Genomic DNA, 15,726 nt, shown 5'->3' with positions numbered 1-15,726 from the left:
TAGCTTCCGCTAACTTTATTGCTTCAAGTTCCTTGACGCCATTGGTGTTATGTTCATGTAGGGGCTTCGGCTCCACCCCAGGGTGGAATTTGTACATTTGTTGGGGATACAGGCACTCACTATTACAAGCTACAGACAGCAATCGGATTTCACACTCCCTCCTCGTGTTGAGGGGGGGCTTGGGATTGGAAAGCGCGTGCTCCTTCATGTCTCCATGTTAAGACACTTTAAAAATTCTACATTGGAGCTTTTGGAATATTGTCATTTGACAACCCTAAGCTACAGCAGAATAAGCCAAACCAAAAGTACTCTTTACTTCTTTAATGGTTAAAAAAATATTTCTTTGCGCAGACAACATGGAACAAAGTAACAATGGCCACCTAATAATGACTGGTGGAACAAGATGAGGTAAATGGTTTTGAGGCAGTAGAACCAAAACATTAGCAAATAACCATGCCTCAAAATAATAATATTAATAGTCAATAGAAAGAATATCAATAATATATAATTACAGCTAAAAGAAAAAATCTGAACATGTGCAACAAAAACAACCAGCCCAGTAAGAATATACAAGGCAAATCTTGCCTGTCCGACCACCCCCGTGTGGACCTGAGCCTAGCAGAGAGACTGTCGAGGTAACCGCAGCCCTTCACACACATTATCTCACCACCAGACAAGACACGCAGAGCTTGGAGGGCCCGATGCAATCATCATGGCAGAAGGCGCCGCAGCCTTGGCACATGATCATGGCTTTGAGGCGACAGGAGCACTTTAGCGACACCTCCTCGGCCGTACTGTCAGTAAAGGTCTGGATGCTGAGCGTGGCCTGGCTGGAGGCCAAGCGAGGCCGCAGCTGGAGTACGCCGTCAGTCATGTTGCGGGAAAAGCTGCTATTGTCCATCACCGATACGTTGGCGGTATAGCTGACGCCGCCCAGGCCTCCGCCCTGCTTGGAAATTTTTCCATAGAGCTGGAAGGGGAGGGCAGAGGAGGCCGAGTGATAACTGGAGGAGAACGGCGCTTTGCTGAGCTCGTTTTTGGCCATTCGAGACAAATTCATTTCCATATTAAGGAGTCCCTCCATCGCTCCTCCGCTAGGGTATCCATCCATTGAACTCGGAGGCTCCCTCTTGGTAACGACAACGGGTGCTTTGGCGAGTGCCTGGCAAGAAGGCTTTGAACCAACTTCAGTCTTTACACTCGGACCGGTGGCTGGCTCTTGCTGGTTGGCAAGAGTAAACTGTGACTGGGGGGTTCGCCAATTGATCTTAAGAGTAGGCACAACTTCTGTGGGACAGGGATCAGCATAAGGTGGAGAGGGACCATTCAGTATGGTCCTGTGAGCAGGCTGGCTCCGGTCTGGGATGGCGCCTTGGGAGGGCTGATGGACAGGCGACTCTTTGATCATTGCCGCCTCGACGCTATGGTTCAAGCTGTTGGAGGAAGACTTGGAGAACGGTGGCGAGGTGATGACCGGGACAGCTCCCGGAGTCTGCTGAGATTGATACTGTGATTCAATTAAACAAGACACAGGGTGACTTTTCTGAGACTTGATGGGAGAGGCGATGCTTACTTCAGAGTTAGATAAGTGGACCGCAGCCGGCTGTCGCTGGGGTCCCGCCGATCGGCTGATTTCCAGTCTGTCGGCGGAGTGTGGGGGTAGAACTTTATCGAGGGGAAGACTCCCCTGTAGGAGCTGTGTCACTAAAGGGTTGTTTGCTTCCACACTGGACACGGCTCTAGCAGAAGCGGACACTTTCTTTGAGGCTCCGGAAACACTTGAAGGATAGGTACAGGGTTTAGTTCGTTCATTATACTTTTCCTCAGCAGAACCCTGTCTGGCACTCTGGCAATCATCCACGGGTTCAACTTTGACCACTTGATCAAGGGACAAGGTCTGGGTCTGCGGAGGGTGAGTTGTGCCGTTGGGAAAGCAAGGCTGAATGACCGTTTGACCGTGGCAACTGGACTCGCGGCCTTGGATGACAGGCTGGTGGTTCCGAGGAGGGCTACTAACAACCTCCTGCATCTTTCTGTGGTCTCTCACCTGCAAATGCCAAGTTTGGTCAGGCTGCTGCTCACCCGCTTGGCTCTCATTCTCACAGTCGGAAGCCGTTTCTGTAGAATCACTATGCCTTCCGGCCTCGTCGTCTCTGCCCGAAGAGTGCACATGAGGAGACGACGCTCCTACTTGTGTTGTTGCGGCAGTGTCAGTGTCCTGGAAATCCTCGCGGTGGGCAACAGATTGAATTACACCAGCTCGGTCTCTGTCTTTCTCACGTTCAAGCTCAACAGGTGTCACGGATCTGACCAGTTTCTGAACAACCACACCAAACCTGGGCAGAGAATCAGGGATTGAGGTTGGAGCGAGTGGCCTCGTTTCCCTTGCTGGATCGAGCCTCTCTGAAGGGGACGTAGCAGACGCCGCAATCTTGTTTTGTCTGTTGAGCGGGGCAATCGCGTAATTTGCCACCGTGTCAGTCTCTTGAGAGGAAATGTCAGTTGCTTGGCTCGTTGGTCTGTCAGAAGCGGCTTGAATACTAGATGAAGTTCGGAATTCTTTCTCAGTCGCGGGAAGCCTTCCCACCCCTTTTTGAGAAGGGCTCGGTGTTTGAGCTTGTTCCAAGAATGAAGAGGTTGAGGTAGAAGGTGGGGATGGCGAAGGCGGAGGCTTGCCTTCTACATCGGGGCGCTGTAGTTGTGTTCCAAATGAATTCGTTTCACAAGCCTTTCCAGGCTCTTGTGTCCCACCACTTCCCCTTCTTCCACTTCCTCCTCCCGGCTCAATAGGTCCTGGATGTTCTTGCGCTCTCTGTCCACTGTTGCTATCCGGTAACCCAGAAGCAGGCCGCAGCCGGACCCGGTTCGGCCCTGGCCCATCGGCAGCGGCTGCAACAGCAGCAGCGGCTTCCCGCTGGGCGCGGGCTTGCTGTGCGCGGGCTTTGATGTCCGCAAGCGTCCTCGCGCCCCCCGTCCCCGACCTCCGCGAGGCCTCTCCGGGAGGCACGATGCGGGGACAGATCTGGTAGGTGGGGTGCCCTTTGATCCAGGGTGGTTTGATTCTGGACAGTTGAATCTGTGGCAAAAAAAAACAAACAAACATTCAAGTAAGTAACTGTATTGGCACATCTAATTTACAAGTTATCCTTCAACCCTGCTGATCACAAAGGTGCCTCAAGGTCTGAATCTTCCCCGAGTGGGAACATTCAGTCCTTCACGCATCACCTTTGGTGACAAGTCGGGACTCATAGACCCACAGTTACAGTCATAGCTTTTGCTTTTTGGCTATGGAGCAGGCCCTTACCCGGATGGGAGGCACCTTGGGTTCCTCTGTTGTCGGCTGCGGTTTCTCTGAATTGACCCTGTTAATTGTGGTACGAAAGGACTGCTGGTCATTCAACCGTGGCCTCTTTTCGGGGAAGCTGGAGAAGGCCCGCGACTCATCGGGCCTTCTCTTCTGCTCCTTGTGCTGACTGCTGGGCGCAGGGGTGCCTGCCGGGCTGTCTGAGGGGCTGCTTTCACGGCTGCTGGTGGCGGTCCCCCCTGTTACTGAGGTGACCACGGACGCAGTGTCATCCGGGTTATCTGTCGTGACTGCGGCACCGGATGACACTGAGGAGGAGGAAGAAGAGTCCAAGCCAGTGGTAAATGCTCCCTGTTGATCAGAAGCTGAAGAAGGTGATGACGAAGGTGACGAATCAGAAGAAGACGATGATGAAGGGGATGAGGTGGAAGCTAAAACAGGTGCAACGTCTTCGGGGAGCAAACAGCTTGAAATGCTTGGTTCTTTATCATCGCTGGTGGACGCTGGGCTGGGAACTGGAGTTGGAGTAGGGGCTGGCAGTAGGACCGGTTCAGGTATGGGGGTCTTTGGCTCAATGGAGACGTTGTCTGGTGGCAACTCCTCGTCACATTCGGCCTGTAGCACCACCTCCCCTTGAATAACTGTACTTTCGGACATGGGAGAACCGATCGAGACTGTGGTGGTTTCCAGAGAAGCAACATCCTCAACGGCTTCTGCAGACGGCAGTGCAGGAGCGCTAGTTTTGCAGAGAGTCCGACGGGCTCTGCGGCGCAAATCGGCTCGGGTGCGCCTCCTCATTCTACCATCTCTTCTCCGTCGACCCACACTGCGTCTCTTAGGGGCACCAGTTGACACCACAGTGGCGCTGTCACTGTCCAGGACACTTGTTGCAACTTCACTCGCATCGCCCATTGTGAGCTTGAGAGATTCCTCTCGCGTCAGGCCAGACCTGCAGGTACGAATTCAGCATTAAAGTATGAATGTACCGTAGGAAACATTCCTAATGATCCACTTCTTACTTCTGTCCATGGTACTCCTCGAAAAACTTTTCCTTCCACGCTTCAACCTTCTTCTCCTTCTCCATTTCCTGCCGGAATCGCACTTGCATCTCATGGGTGAACTCTCCTAAATGGATAAAGACCATGAATGTTCAAATGACGCATGATGAAATTGAGCCACTTTTTGCAAATTATGTTTGGGTCTTGGCGACAATTTCATCATCAAGTGATTATACCAGCTGTTACGGTTGGTTAAATACTTAGACCTTTTCCTGCCACCAGGAAGCTAAAATCCTTTTGCTCAATTTTGATTAATTCCAGGACATAAAAGCACTTTCTTTCTCTTGAGGAGGCAACTCTTACCTTCAGCTAACCTCTCTTTCCAGCTTTGGGAGGCATGTGTAAAGAACTCATTATTGAGGGCTGAGCTACTCAGTCTAGCCATTCCATCTGGTCCAATCTTGATAGAAAGACAAAACACAGAAAAAAAGGGAAACAATTAACAAAATATCAGAAAAAAGGAATAAATAAATGGGTGTGCCAAGAATACAAATAAAATTTAAATGCTTACATTACATTGCTGTACATGTGAATTGACATTATCCGTATGTCACAGTCTCAGTCAGGGGAACACAGTTAACATAACCCTATTTGCTAAGATATGGAAGTAGAAACTCTTTCACGAAATTTCAGAAACTCGAATTTTCACATTAAGGGGACCTTAACCCGAATGGAGACCTCATGTAAACATAGTCAATATTTTTCAAGAAAGAGCAGAGCAATTCACTGGTCACCAAAACTGTTTGAATGCTCACTGCTAATTGTGCATGACAGTGAAATATGGGTCTTTTGAAAAGAAAAACAAAAACAAACAAAAAAACACGTTACCTGGCGGTCCACTTCTGGCAGAAGCTGTAATAGCTGCTGCTGGGATTGTGCTGGGAATGCTGAGAAGGTTCTCACATTAATGAGAGCCCTGATGTTGGTGTTGACAAGAATAGATCCTGGTGTTTCAAAGTCCACATCCACCCCTCCCCGACTTCTTTTCATAGGTCCTAGAAAAGGCAAAATTGGATTTAAAATCGCTTCATCTTTAGTATGACCAACGGGGTCCAGCGTAAGGCTTACCGGTGGGCACGTGCTCTCCGTTGACTTTAAGTGGAGTGAGGACAACACGTGGCATCATAACCGCTTTCTTCCGCTGCCGCCCTGACTGTGGCAGCAGTTGTGAGGACAACCATGGTAGTGGTGTTGGGTGAGAAACAAGAAATGAAAATTCCACACCCGAATGGACAGGTGACATTGTGATTAAGCCACTTAAATAGGGCAGCCCATCTTTGAAGACGGTCCTGACCTGTCGGGACCGGCTCAGTCGGGTCTGTGTGTGCTGTACATGTTGGCCCTGCTGTGAGTCAGCTCGTCCTTGCAATCCCGCTGCTCGGCTGAGACGGGTCTGCGGCTGGCTTGTAGATTGCTGCTGTGCGGAACCGGTAACGCTGGATAAAGTTTCTTCAACTAGGGCTGTAAGGTCAGGGAAAGAGATGGCTTCGATGAAGACGACTTGGCCGTGTGGCAAAACTCGACACGTGCTTAGTGCCAGCACATACAGGACTTGCCCAAAGACTTCAGTATTAGTTGACGGAACAGCTCTTGCATAAATTGCGCAACGGCTTTGCTTGTGTTCGACCCAGAGGCAGAGTGTGAGCGGCTATCACTGCGACAACAACTCAAAAATAAGCTGAATTCTAATGCCGAATTTCAGTGGAAACGGCCAAAATTTTTACTGCATACAAGCAGGCGTGATTTTCTCTAGAGGGATTCTGTCGAGGATTCAAGTTAATTATTATCAATATTAGCACCATGCATGCACTTTGAAAACGTTGTGCAAAAAAAATGGCTTTTTTACATTCATGTTTCAAAATTCTGGCTTTTACGCATTTATTTACAAGAAATTTTGACTTTAAGTAGCTCTTTTGTGCTAACGGTCATGTTGGATTTTGTACATACAAAAAAGCGTAACTTTAAATTCAAATAATAGGGTAGTTTTAGGCCAACTGTTTGGTTCACAGGTTTTATTTTATGTTACATTTCAATCTAAAAACTTTTAATACACCATGGGGAAGAAGTGTTGCGTTGTGGGCTGCAAGATGGGATACTTGACCGACAAGTCGGTCGAACACAAGCAGGCAGCCAAGGGGACCCCGATCCAAATTCTCTTCCTCAAGATCCCCAGGGCCGAGTATGTGTGCATGGGGAAGGCCAACTCTGACCCGACTGAGCATTTTCGGCAAGCGCCACATCGAGAGTGGCACCAACTACTGGACCTGCGTGCAGAACTTCATGGTGAGCAACAGGCTGGTCCAGGGTTTGCACTTGCTCGTCGGGTTCTTCCTCGGGGATGTGCAGGCTGATCTGGACTGGACTAAGCCAAGGCAGAGGAGGCGGAAGACGACGAGGTGATCTTGGCCAAGCTCGCCAGGGAGCTGGCCAACGACCGGCTGGACGCATTGATGTGCCTTTGATGAGCGCCTCATTGCGGTCAGCAAATACACCGACTACCTGGCCAGGAAGGTCCAGGCCAACTCCTTAATAGCCGAGTGCTGCAAGCAGGAGATTTACCTGTAGAGATTAGCGTGGAGCTTGAGAGGGTCGACTTGCCCCCTGTGATGTTTGATGCCCTGGTTGAGCTAGTTGACAGATGAAAGCTGGAAACGGGCAGGGTGGTCCTGAAGCGGCCATCTCTCCCAATGGCCCACATGGTGTACTTGTGGATGTTGTTGTTGGACTCCATGATGTGCAGGGAGAACAAGAAGGAGCGCAAGGTGTGTTTCCTCTCCCTTGCAATGCGCCACAGGGGCGGATTCAGGCACCTGCCGGGGTTCCTAGTGGCCTCAGACCCGACTTTGCAGGGGTACAAGTGCCAGGAGGGGCGCAGGCTGGCCAACACCATCTTGCCGCACATCAGCAGGTCCCTCTTCATCTGTTTTGGTGCTAACTTCTTCAAGGACGCAACAGTTTTGGTGCTAACTTCTTCAAGGACGTGACTTCAGAAGCGAGGCAGAACAAGGCCTTGGAGGAGCCGACTTGCAGGAAGAGGAGCAGAATTGAGGAGGGCAGGAAGGAGACGGCAAGGGACAGAACTTTTACAAGTCCAGGAAGCTGACCAGGACTCACAAGTCAAAGGCCAACAGGCTGAAGGGATTGTTGGAACGACGAGGACCAGATGGCAAGTCGTGCTGTGGCAATAGTGACATTGGAATGCAACCTAATTAAGTTGTGATTGTATATATAAAAAAATGCAAATTTTGCTTTTGTTGAGTATAACTAAGATGTTTCCACGCACTTTCCTCAAATATAAAGTTTCTGGTGTGAAAATTGAGTGATTTATTTGCTGTCAAACCTAGGTTGAAAATTCACAACATAAAAAAAAAGATGAAGTAGCTATTCTGGGCAAAAAAATATAAAATATGTTAAATATTGCTTCTGAAATGTAGATGATTATCTTTGCATTTGGTGATTTTTGTGAATCTGGCATAAAATCTTAGGAATTCATAGCAATTTTAAGTTTTGTTATACTTAGATTAAAAAAAAGAACTTATTAAAACAGGCCCCCCATGGATCGGCCCTGGACCCCGTTTCCCGTCAACTAATAGTGAAGTCTGTGATTTGCCATTTACAAATAAAACGTTCTTGCTGCCATCTGCACACTCAAACTTGAGCACTCAAGCGGGACCAAGTGGCAGGGGGAAGGGAAGTCTAGGCTTCCCTGCTCAAGTTGCTGCCCCTGCGACCAGATCCCGGACTACAGCGGCAGAAGATCGTGGATGGATGGATGGATGGAATCTGAGACGCGTTTTGCAGCATTTGATACGGTTGCCCGGCTTGGCCCATGTGCATGCCACAAGGAGGGGACGAGGTTGTTGAAATAACAAACAACATGGAGCCAATTAGTGTTTATCAAAAACAAGACAGGTGGCATTGTTAAAAACCATTAACATTGTAAGGTTTAAGTTAAAAGAATGCTTATAGGAAAATTCAAAAACTGTATTTAATGATTCCATTGAAATGTCCATTCACCCATCCATCCATTTTCTCTAGCAACTTATCCTCAGCAGGGTCATTGGCGTGCCTATACCAGCAGTCTTCAAACAGTATGCAGAGGACACCCTTAACACCCTTAACCTTGGAATGTAGAAGGAAGCCGGAGTGCCGGGAGAAAACACACATGGGAAGAACATGTAAGCTCCACACAAAGAATGCAGGGATCTGGATTTGAATCCACGACCTCTGAACTTTGAGATGGTTGTGCTGACCACTACACCACTGCGTTGCCTCCATTGAAATGTATTTACTTACTTACAATACGACAAATGTTGTCATAATTTCACTTTTAAGAGTCCTTTTTTCCCACATATCTGTTTGAATAACATGAATTCAAATGTGCAACAGAAAAACATTGTTATTTACAAGGCTCAAATTGATTTTATATACCTCTTATTCGAAATTGCATGCATCCATTTTAGTATGTTTGTGTAGAACTTTCCAAGAATGCACTTTTGTCAAGCCCTGCCTAATTTCCTTTTTGTTGCAACAACGAGGCTGTGTATTTTTTTTACGGTGGACTGACACATTATGAAAAGGAAAAGATAGCTAGACGTTTCTCCTTGAACCCTTAGACAGCACTTGAACAAGCTGGGATGGATGTTGTCAGGTCGGGGGAGAAACAGCAAAGGGCAACGTTCCACGCTCAGATTTCACTTTCACAACAGTAGTCACTTAGGGAAAGCAAACTTGGGACAATATCCCAAATAAGATTATCAGCAAATCATCTCCAAAGACCTCAGTTTCAAACAAATTGGACGGGTCCAAAAAGACCACCCGAGAATGCGTGTTTTTTGTTGCATTTACAGTAATGCTCCTAAAGGTCCTATTGGCACATGAAAAAAAAAAAAATAATAATCACACTCCCTTTAAGTTTAAAAAAAAAAAAAAAACAGGGTTGGGGGATTGGACCTCAAAGCAGTTCTTAAAAAACAAATATAAAGTATAGCTGTGATTCTTTTGTGTACCACTAGGAGCTCTCATTCCACGACCTAAACTTTCAGAATAGTTTGGCCAAGTTATGATAAAAGCTTAATAGTCTGTACTTTTCAATATTACCCAAATTAGAGGCAGTTGTCTCAGAAGAGTAGCAGCTCTCCTGCTCACTTGTCTCAATGGCACCAACTGCTGCACTCTCCGTGTGGGTGGTGTTGCTGGAGGTTGGGGTAGCTGCGGCACTCACCAGCTCAGATGTTGTTTCTGACTCTGTAGTCTTTGTCCACTGCAAGGCATTCTTCTACAAATGAGACAACGAAAAATAAATAAATAAAAATGAATGAAACCAAATAAGATCACCTGTTGTCTGAAGCTTACATACATCAAAAGTATAAACAATGAAATATATCACAATAATAGAGAACATTGTTAAGTATTGTGTTTAGAAAGTGAGTAAAATATAAATCTAATAATACATGCATGTATTTTCATCCAGAGTATATGGGTAGAATGCAGCGTTTCAATGCATTTTCATGTATGTAAATTAAAACTATCAGAGAGATTTAGCGAGATACTCACTTTATAAATACACTCCATTGAACAGAACACAGCCTAATGTACACATTCTGCAGTATCAGTAACACAAGTTGAGCTGCTGGTTAACACAAGTATGAAATCAGTCATTTATACATGGCAGCAGCTTAATGCATTTTGAGATGTGGACATGGTCAGGACAATTTAAATGTGACTAAGATAAAAAGGTGGGTTGTGTGACTTTGAATGTGGCATGGTTGTTAGTGCCAGATGGGCTAGGCTGAGCATTTTAGAAACTGTTGATTTACTGGGATTTTCGCACACAGCCACTTCTAGGGTCACTGTAAATGGATTGGTCCATAAGATAGAAAATAACCAGTAAATAGCAGTCCTCTAGTTGAAAATGCCTTACTGGGGGCACGGGTCAGAGGGTGGTGGCGACACATGTTCAAGCTGATACAAATCATACAATTTACCACCTGTTACGACCGCAGCAGTATGTAGAAGCATATGTCTGAACACATAACGCATCAGTAGGAGACCACATCGAGTGCCCCTCCTGTCTGTCAATGAAGAACAGGACATTGAGGCCACTATTTGCACTGAGTTATTATTAAAAAAAAAAAAAAAAAAAATTCATGGTTCAACCAGTCTTATTTTGTGGTGCAAAGTTTTCATTTTAAATTCTTCAAATCAAAAGATGTCTGAAAGCATGTTGAGAGTCGGTGCACAATGCGCGAGTGTGAGTTGACGTTGCCCATTATGCAGACAATTGGAACACTTCCATTGCTGACAACCCAATTCAGGAATAGGTATTTTGCATAACAGTATAAGTTCTAATTTCCAAATGTTTTTTATATATATATATATATATATATATATATATATATATATATATATATATATATATATATATATATATATATATATATATATACATATACACACACACACACACACACACACACACACACACACCCACACACACACACACACACACGTGTTACAATGTTACAACGCAATTCTTGAGAAGCGGAAGGATCACATATGCATACCTTCAGAGTGAATAGACTCATCCGTCCAGGCAACTTAAAGAAGATGCTGTTCTTGACTCTGTCTCCCCTCACCTGGGAGTGAAGCATTGTCACCAGGCAGGCCAAAGGTGCTGTACCACTGTGCGCAAACACACAACACAGACCCACTTGTATCAATGCGCTCAAAGTAATAAGGTAATAAGGCTTGGGATGATAAATTCTGACGGTATGATAACCTTGAGCAAAAATAACAGGGTATTGTGGTATTGAAATTACAGCATAAAAAACCCATCTTTGTTAAAATCTTTTTTGGTAAATCGACATTTTTCCAAATTTAAACAACTTATACAAAATATGTAAATAAAAAACCTTCAGTGAGCAACACCGGTTTCGTTCACCAATAAGCAAACATTAATTCTTTCATTGGACACATCCCGTTTTAAATGAAATATGGGCACTCAGTATGAAGTAAAAATAGTTAAAAAAGACGGTGCTCACATGTTACTAGCTCGCAGCTAACTCGCAATGTCGCTTGCTGATTTTCAAAAGCCGAAAACTTCCCAGACAGCCCACTTTATTTATTTGGACTAGGGCGAAGTTTGATGAATTCACCTTCTTGACCCACATTTTAGACAGCTCGCGTCATACCTCGTGCGATATCACAAATAACCTTGATTCCTAATTTCTTAAAAATAACCTTGATTTCTAAAACGGCGATATACAATATTGCCAATCCGGTTAAAATTCCATGCCTCTTGAGCAGATTTTTTAAACACAAAAATCTTCCAAAATCAGTTTCCAAACAGTGTGTTTGGAGTGTAGCTTTTTGTCCTTTCTGGAGCAGAAAAGATGCTTAGGTTTAGTATGATGTCTTTGTGGCACTATAAGTTTTGAATCAACTTTATAGACCACAAAATGACTTACACAACAAATATGTTCAAAGTCATAAACTTGCTGATACATACCTTCTGTTCAGTGCATCACGGGTGAAAAAGTCCATAGAAATAAAAAAGAAAAAAAAATGAGTCAAAAACACATAGCTAGACATAACATATGTAAAACATTGAAACTGTACACAAAATGTTATTTTGAACATGATGGACTAGAATGAAGGGGCTAGGGTATACATCTGACCAACAATGACGGTGTGATACACATACATATGATTAAAGAAATACTACATTTTCAAGAGTAACAATTCATTTCGTTGCGGTTATGATTCGATAAATGCTCCTGGGTTAATTTAACTGATCAGGTCACATATTGAAACATCTCAGACTGTGAGTTTATCTGACCGCATTTCCTTCAGTCCCTTGGTCTGAATGACATGAAGAATTTGTTTTGGGGTCATTGGAGCATCTGAGAAGTTTTCCAGCACCTAGGAAAAAAAGGGCCATATTGTAAAATACAACGTGACAACTATAATGCAAATACCGAATAGCAAAAATGACAATTGAAAACCCCTCAAATACTTTCTAGTAACAGTTTAAAATGAAGCTATACCACAAACTATTATGTGAACATATTAGTATCAGTTCAAACTTACCACACATTATATCCCAAACAAATCTTAAAATTGATTTTGAGTAAGAGAGCATATATTTGTGCTACCTTCGAATACATCAAAAATATTAGTGATCGAGACATATGTCATTACTGTAGTTAACAACCTTTTTAATAGCCAATCAGCAACAAAACTACAGTCAGTCTATATTCTGCTAAGCAACTTTTGCTTTAGCGCTTCCTCGCCTACAAAGATCTTTCCAACGTTACTACTTCAATCTATACTTCCTTCACATCATTTGCTACATCCTATTAACCAGGGTTTAAGCAGCATCTTCAGATGTTATAAAAAGACCACAAAAGTAAGTATCTGCCGAGTTTGGAGTATATACCAGAGCATAGGCTAAACAATACAAAAATAAACACAGGAACATACTAATTAGCAATGGTTCATTGTAATGTGATCAAGAGCAAGATGCCTTTATACAATTTTTTTGAAACAATACCGAAGTTCAGTATATTACAAATGAATTGTTCAAAAGACCTTCCTTTAAAAATCCTTCACTGGTATTTGATGGGAATACTACCGCGAATGTGGGTCACTTAAAACACACCAAACGAATTTAATCTTTTACAAGAAATTTGCATACGAGAAACTCACAAATTCTAAAAAATAGCAATTACGTTCTCAGAGGTATTCAAGATTTTTACGGGGGGGGGGGGCGCTCTTTTATGTTCACGTATATTTTAGAGCTTGCACCATTGAGGGTGGATGGACAATGTATCCGTTAACCGTTAGCTTTGAACACGATGCTCAGGAATATTAGTAAGGAAAGTGAGAGGACTGTTTAAATAATACAGAAACTTATGAATGCTCTAGTGTAGCGAACGACACTAGTGTCTACTTAGAATAACAAGATGCTAAGTGGCTAGCACACAGTCTAGCAAACAAAGAGCTCTAAACATAACAGGCAGCATTTAGCGTGCTAGGAATAGCGCGACGGTAGGAACTTAATTTAGTATTGTTTGTCTTTGATCCGCGCGACCGTGAAAACGGTTGTGCACTGGGGAAAATGTAATCAAAACACAGCCGAACAGCCATCGGGGTTAGCAATGCTACATGAACGGCTAGCTTCTATGCATGTCCATCTTACGTAGACTGAAATGTCCAAAAACAATCAAAATCCTTCCGCAAGCTCCCCACTGTCATCAAAACGCTCAAAACAAACATCTTACCATGCGAGCCGCCTCAGCCCAGGTCCGCTCCTTCTTTCTCTTTTGTTTGTCCTTCATTTCCTCCGAACTGGCCTGCCGTGCCTACAAAGCGCCCTGAAGATGAAGACGGTGGCGGTTTAGCTACCAGCTAACACGGCTAAAGTGTTCTCGGTTGGCTGCGTGGAGCCGTGAAACAACACGAGTGCTTTTCGTGCGCTCGGCCCTTTACGACGCCTACCACGTCCGGATATGTGTCGCTAGTGTGGGAAAATACGTCGGTGCCTGTTCCTAAATAAGCGCAACACACATTGTGGCGATGCAGCTCGAAGGCAGCGCGACTGTGGCGAAGGAAGGCTGGCCGTGGCGTGCTGCAGAACAACAAGCCTTGCGGGAACGCTACTACCAGGTCAAAGGTCAGCAGCGCCAAAGGCCTGCAACAAGACAACCCCTTTAAATACTACATTACATATTTTCACTCCCATTTATACAGCCAGTCTGCTACAGCACAAATGTAGTAATGTAGCCTGATAGAAGGAATAATGACATCCAGGGAAGATTTTTTTTAACCTGCTTGGTGACTCAGAATGAAGCATTTATACTCTTATTTCATGCTAAAGTCTAGCCAATAATATTACGTTTTTTTTTTTTTTTTTTTTGGTGTATTGAGATTCAGTCATGTCACCACGTTATGCGTGTCTGTGTGTGTGTGTGTGTGTGTGTGTGTGCGTGTGTGTGTGTGTGTGTGTGTAGGGGGGGGGGGGGCGTTATTATCAATTGCGTTAATGACAATTATTTTTATTGAACATCACCAGACATCACTCACTAGGTCAGCCAGCTCTTGAACACATACATAAAGTGCAAACATACAGTATATTACAGATTCTTTTATAACGTTTTATGCTGTTTCAATATGATACAAAGATATATTTTACTTGATTAAAGGCATAAACTCCAACGCTAAACATGATGGTGTTTATTCATGATTGTCCTACCATCAAAGAAATGTAACTGATTTCATTTATTTTTTGTGTAACTAAAATGCAGCATTGTCAAAAAAAAATAAAATAATGTAATATATTATTTGATAAACAAGGTAAATGTAAAAGTTCTTCTCGAATTAAAATAAAGTGTTACCTGATTATTGGAAATTGGCATAAAGGAAGTCCAGTCTTTTTATCCATCTACTTGTACAGGCTACACACGGGGACGCTGAATTGGTAATCTCACGTTTATGACATGAAGTGTCTCAAAGTGAGAACAGTTCAAAGATGCTGTTGTATCAATGTCTTGGAAAAAAAAAGCAACTGGATGAATGAACATTTCCTGACACTGTTAGTAGTCACTATCATTAATAATACAGAACCCAATTCCAAAATCTTGGTGTGCTGATATTGATCTTATCAAATTGATCATTATAACAACAAATTGATCATTATAACAACCTTATACCAACCATAAAATAACCAGAGTGAATGGTTGCATGCTCCAAGCAAACCAGGAGAGGCTTATATCAAAACATTAAACGTTTTTTATTTTATTTTAATTTTTATCAGATCAGCTAAGATCAGAACATAATTTCTGTGAGCACTGGATCCCAGACATACTCGACTATAAATCACTGAATTCTTTAGGGCTCCACTACAGTGAAGACATGCTAAATGCTTAGAGGTTTACATACTTGGGTCAGTTAGTGGAGCCCTAAGTTCAAAGCAAATATGGTCACTGGACATAAAGGATTCACTTCGTAATTTTTTGTAATAGCAGTTTGTGGTTTTATTCTTTTCCTTAAACGATTTAAATTCCTGTATTCCTCCCACATTTTTCAATCTTAACCCCACGTGTCTATTTACAGCGTCAGTACTTTTGGCACTTTTGATTTGTATTAAGGTTTTTCCTCCACAACAACTTAAACTACACTTTAGTAAACAAAAAACAACAACAACAACGCAATCGGCTACAGAAAATGGATGGATGGAAATGTTATCACTGTGATGGACTGCCAGGACTCACGCAAAAAAAGAGAAAAAGTAGCAGTCGTCGTTAGTTTCGATAGCTGGGCTTCCTGCTGGCGCTTGCAGCGAGTTCGGGGTGTGACGTCACG

The 15,726-nt window shown here is 43.9% G+C and overlaps 1 protein-coding gene across 6 annotated transcripts; it reads right to left on the bottom strand.

Moving 5' to 3' along the window:
* Positions 1-306: 306 nt before the first annotated feature.
* On the bottom strand, positions 307-15,650 carry asxl1 (ASXL transcriptional regulator 1). 6 transcript variants are annotated; one of them, XM_088407427.1, is made up of 12 exons: positions 15,636-15,650; positions 13,647-13,739; positions 11,873-12,285; positions 10,929-11,046; positions 9,463-9,640; positions 5,657-5,823; positions 5,431-5,515; positions 5,191-5,357; positions 4,666-4,762; positions 4,324-4,429; positions 3,305-4,253; positions 307-3,076 (listed from the first exon to the last, which is right to left on the bottom strand). In XM_088407427.1, the coding sequence occupies exons 3-12, from the start codon at positions 12,001-12,003 to the stop codon at positions 659-661; spliced, it is 4,416 nt and encodes a 1,471-aa protein (XP_088263553.1). In that variant the 5' UTR covers positions 12,004-12,285; positions 13,647-13,739; positions 15,636-15,650; the 3' UTR covers positions 307-658. The 6 variants fall into 6 exon arrangements, with proteins under 6 accessions (XP_088263553.1, XP_088263554.1, XP_088263556.1 ...); XM_088407428.1 differs by lacking the exon at positions 15,636-15,650 and having other exon boundaries at positions 307-1,507; positions 1,574-3,076; positions 13,647-14,024; XM_088407430.1 differs by lacking the exon at positions 15,636-15,650 and having other exon boundaries at positions 307-1,492; positions 1,574-3,076; positions 13,647-14,024.
* Between the last annotated feature and the right edge of the window lie 76 nt (positions 15,651-15,726).

Source organism: Hippichthys cyanospilos, chromosome 2, assembly GCF_059441005.1.
Source record: "Hippichthys cyanospilos isolate Australia breed blue-spotted pipefish chromosome 2, RoL_Hcya_1.0, whole genome shotgun sequence".
Classification (NCBI taxonomy): Eukaryota; Metazoa; Chordata; class Actinopteri; order Syngnathiformes; family Syngnathidae; genus Hippichthys; species Hippichthys cyanospilos.
Note: the sequence above shows the minus strand (reverse complement) of the source record. Positions and strands in the feature narration are given on the sequence as shown.

Excerpts from the sequence above, each read along its gene's own strand:
- asxl1 (XM_088407427.1), bottom strand. The coding sequence starts at position 12,003 with ATGTTCAAAATAACATTTTGTGTACAGTTTCAATGTTTTACATATGTT. Across the intron at positions 11,047-11,872 it reads CGTGATGCACTGAACAGAAG|TGGTACAGCACCTTTGGCCT; the intron begins GTATGTATCAGC and ends GTTTGCGCACAG. Across the intron at positions 9,641-10,928 it reads TGAGTCTATTCACTCTGAAG|AAGAATGCCTTGCAGTGGAC; the intron begins GTATGCATATGT and ends TCTCATTTGTAG.